The 5,000-nt window shown below is 38.1% G+C and overlaps 1 protein-coding gene across 1 annotated transcript in view; it reads right to left on the bottom strand.

The window, feature by feature from the left end:
* Positions 1-5,000, bottom strand: part of tlcd3a (TLC domain containing 3A) — a gene marked incomplete at both ends in the record, with an annotated part of 41,227 nt that overhangs the window by 4,067 nt on the left and 32,160 nt on the right. The window contains one exon of the mRNA XM_080040878.1: positions 1,168-1,263. Within this exon, the coding sequence (XP_079897004.1) occupies positions 1,168-1,263 (96 nt within the window). The remainder of the gene's footprint in view (positions 1-1,167; positions 1,264-5,000) is intronic.

Genomic DNA, 5,000 nt, shown 5'->3' with positions numbered 1-5,000 from the left:
TGGTGTAAAATCACCTCTGCCAATAATCTGAATGATCCTCCTGAGCGGAGAATTACAAATATTAATATTACATTTTGTACATTGAGCGGGTAAGTCTTATGGGGGCGTCCATGTTGGAAGCGTCATAGCTGTATATGTTTTACTTTTAATGTTACAAAAGAAAAAATCTTGTCTATCGAAAAAATGTGTATCGAATGTCATGCTGTGTTTGTGTGCGTGTGTGTGTGCGTGTGCGTGTGCGTGTGCGTGTGTGTGTGTGTTGCTCGAGTATAAACTAACGTGGGGGGGGAAAAAGTACACAGTACATGCGCTCGCCTTGGACCACTGAAGTAGTTATTAATATGATCATTTGACTTGGAAGTAATGCTACGTTGCTACCGTTAGCTGGACATGAAAAATATCACAGATTATGTAAAAAGCTGAGAAACACACTGTGCAATCGGGGTCAGTGATTCTGGAGAACGCCTGTTGACAAGATCACTTTTTGGTGAAAATCAGTGAATATCTCCTCATTATCACTATCCCCGCTAACTGTACGTACTGTGTGTGTGTGTGTGTGTGTGTGTGTGTGTGTGTGTGTGTGTGTGTGTGTGTGTGTGGAAAAAATACATCATAAAAATATTATTACTTTGCACTGTCGTAAAACCTTTCACCTTTGAGAGTGAGATAACAAAGGGACAGCAAGCTCACAAAAACAACTATATAACATACCAGCTGGAATACTAAGGTGTTATGCCAAGTCATGATATGGGACACTTAAAGCCCTACTTCACCGGTGGACATATGAAGGTGTATTGAACTCTGAGATCCTATGTAGTATAAATGTGCATTTTTTTTTATAAATCGGTTCATCCTAGCCTGAGAAAAGGCAGAAAGAGTGTTTTATGGTCTCACTGTCTAACACTACATTTTTACTAGTGTGAGGTCACACTAGTAAAAATGTAGTGTGTTAGGATTAACAGGACAGCTGGGCCAAGGGAAGACTGAGGAAAGACTGAGGGAAGAAAAACCTCATTCATTATATTGTAATAGTGATTTTATAATGATAGAATGCTGGTTCCGTATGGGTGAAGTATTCCTTTAACTACCCACACATCTGAGTGAGTGAGTGAGTGAGTGAGTGAGTGAGTGAGTGAGTGAGTGAGTGTGTGTCCTTGTATTTCTCACCTGAATAAGTATCTTCCCCATGGAGACGAAGGGCGTGCTGAGCTCTGTTAGAAACAAGCAGCCAATGAAGAAATCCCCTTGCTCTCTTCTGAAGAACTGTGGGCCACACACACACACACACACACACACACACACACACACACACACACACACACACACACACACACACACACACACACACACACACACACACACACACACACACACACACACACACACACACACACACACACACACACACACACACACACACACACACACACACAGAGTGAGCAAACAAACAATAAGCGTGGTAAAAAACACAGCTGACACTCAAGGACAATTTCTGGAACAGATGGAAATAGCTTCAAAAAGAGACACTGTGACAATGACAATGGGAAAAGGTTCTAGACACATACAGTATGTGTTCGTTAAAAGTGATTCTGATACATTAAGACCCAACGTGTTACCAAATATATGATCTATATGTTCATCATATTTTTATTTTTATTTTTTTTACTATGGAAAAGGGGTAGGATTAACTAAGTGTATACTTTTTCCTGCTCCTTTTCGGGCATGTCACATCAATACAGATAATTTGTTTTCTTTTTGTGAAGTCTTTTAAACATAAATTTTGTTTGTTGTATTTTTGTGCTTTTCATTTAGTTTTGTATTGTTTTTGATATATGTCTGAAAAAAAAATGAAAAAAAAATGAAAATTAATCTGTACGTTTGAGCAAAACAAATAATCACTTAACGTTTTCTATTTAAGGTTGTAAATAGACTAGGAAACTATGTGCTTCATCTCCCATGTTAAAATAAAACTGGTAAAAAAAAAAAAATCACCCGGCCAATCGGGAGCCATGTTGTGACCTAATGTTCGTCCCTCATTGTGGAAGGCAGCTTCTGATTGGTTCACGTAGTTGTCAATCAAGCCTCGTGAGACCAGCTGTATCTATAGAGCTTATTCGTCGATCCATGTTGACATCAACGACTACATGAACCAATCAGGGGCTAACAGACAGGAAGTGGGGAGGGCCCGGTCTGACTGGAGGCTAGATTGATGACTACATGAACCAATCAGGGGCTGCCTTCCACTAACAGACAGATTAAGTGGGGAGGGTCCGGTCTGACTGGAGGCTAGATTGATGACTACATGAACCAATCAGGGGCTGCCTTCCACTAACAGACAGATTAAGTGGGGAGGGTCCGGTCTGACTGGAGGCTAGATTGATGACTACATGAACCAATCAGGGGCTGCCTTCCACTAACAGACAGATTAAGTGGGGAGGGTCCGGTCTGACTGGAGGCTAGATTGATGACTACATGAACCAATCAGGGGCTGCCTTCCACTAACAGACGCTAACTAAAGCTTTGAATCAGTCGTGTTAGTATGCCAACTTAGTTAGTCTTACTTTAGTTACACTTCAAATGATAGCGCTTTTCCCTGGTTTATCACAGACTCAAAGCGCTTTACATTGTTTTGTACACATTCACCCAATCACACACACACATTCATACACCGATAGCAGCAGCAGCTACCACGCAGGGTGCAAGCTAACTATCGGGAGCAATTCAAGATGGTAATGTCCTTAGAAACCTGTTAAGTAGAGTACACCAACCATGATAGTTGTTTATTTTTATTTAGTATTCTTTCGGACAATTCCACACAATACACAATTTTCTCTTGCAAATATTCATACATCATACTTTGTGTTGTCCGAAGGGAGACGGAAGAAGCCAAAGGCTTATCAGGTCCCGCCCCCATTTTCATCAAATTCGGATTCAGATACACAGATTACTGTTACAAAATAAAAATAAAACAAACAAAAAACATTATTTTTTATATATATATAGCTATATATGTATATATATATATATATACATACATACATATATACATACATATATATATACACACACATATATATACATATATATATACATATACATACACATACACATACTTTTTTTTTAAGAATCTGCAGTCCAATACACAGTCAATTTTAATCTAATTGCTTCAGCTTTTAAAATCAGTTCAGCACAGTTCAGTTTTTCTGTGACAATGCCAAGTGTATAAAGTGTGAAGTGGCCTTGTATTTGGCCTGTTCCATTACTAAACTGGTAGTCTAAACACTTCTGCAAAAGTATTCCAAAACAAGTCTGTCTGCTGGCCTGTATTATTTGTTACAACATTGTAATGAAAGTGACATTGACATTGTGCTCAGGTTATTAGTCTGTAATTTTCAATAATTTTTGAAACATAATTTGCTTTGAAATTGCGCAAACTGCAACTCCCTGTGACAACTTCATCAAGTCCATTCCACAGCTTAATACCATTTACAGATATCGAAAAGGATTTAAGTGTGGTCCGTATATTTTTCTCAGTGAATTTACCTTTTCTTCTTAAATCATGCGAAACTTCTCTGTCTTCAAACATTGCTTGTAAACTGTTAGGAAGGCTTTTCTTTGAAGCCTTGTAAATAATTTGTACTGTGTGGTAATTTACCACATCACGTAATTTGAGAATTCTGCCTTCAATAAAAAAGTTATTAGTGTGTGCCCTGTAATTGGCTTGGTAAATAATTCGTATTGCTTTCTTTTGAAGAATCTCCAACGGGTGCAATGTACCTTTGTAAGTGTTTCCCCATATTTCAGCACAGTAATGCAGATGTGGGGAAACTAAACTCCAGTATAATACAAGCAAGGCCTTTTGATTGAAACAATGTTGTGCTTTCCAAAGTATAGAAATACTCCTGGCTATTTTGCCCCTGAGATGGCTAACTTGTGGTTTCCAGCTTAATTTATCGTCAATTATTACCCCTAGGACTTTGTGTTGCTTGACCCTTTGAATTTCAATCCCATTTACCTTGATTTTTACAGCAACATCTGATGCTCTCCTGCCAAACATCATGAATTTAGTTTTTTCTAAATTTAGTGATAACTTATTTCGGTTTAACCACCCATGTAACTTAGTCAATTCACTGTTTACGATCTCAACCATATTATTCAGATCTTTCCCCGAATAGAAGATGTTTGTGTCGTCCGCAAATAAAATCAACCTTAAGACTTTCGACACTTTATATATGTCATTTATATAAAGCAGGAATAATTTCGGCCCCAAGATTGACCCCTGAGGGACCCCACAAACAATATCTAAGCATGTCGATGTGAACTCCCCTAATTTCACAAATTGTTTCCTGTCATGTAAATAACTTCTGACCCAGTCATGTGCCAAACCTCGAATGCCATATTTCTCCAGTTTATTAAGAAGGATGTCATGATTAATAGTGTCGAATGCTTTTTTGAGGTCTAAGAAAATTCCTATAGAGTACAATTTGTGATCAATAGCATTACTAATAATTTCTACCGATTCAGCCAAGGCCAGTGCGGTGGAATGATTCTTTCTAAAGCCGAATTGACTGTCATACAGAAGTTGATGTTTAGTAATGAATTCATCAAGTCTATTGCTGAATAACTTTTCCAGAATTTTAGAAAATTGTGTTAAAAGTGAGACTGGTCTATAATTAGTAAATGAATGTTCATCACCATTCTTATGTAATGGTATAACCTTAGCTACTTTCATGTTAGAAGGAAAAATTCCTGTTTGAAAAGATAGGTTAAAGAGGTGTGCTAGGGGTTTAATAATACTTTCTTGCACTGATTTGATTACTTTCATGTGAAACCCAAGCGCGTCTCTAGAGGTCTTTGTTTTCATTCCGAGCAATATCTCCCTTATCTCGTTGGCCTCGACTGGCTTCAAAAACATGGAGTGTTGAAGAGACGCTTCATTTTCGCCAGACTCCCCTACACTCTTCCCACAGATCCCTTTTGCTAAATTAGGTCCAATATTA

The sequence above is a fragment of the Ammodytes marinus genome, assembly GCF_949987685.1.
Source record: "Ammodytes marinus genome assembly, chromosome: 14".
NCBI lineage: Eukaryota > Metazoa > Chordata > Actinopteri > Uranoscopiformes > Ammodytidae > Ammodytes > Ammodytes marinus.
This window is presented reverse-complemented; position numbering and strand designations above follow the sequence as displayed.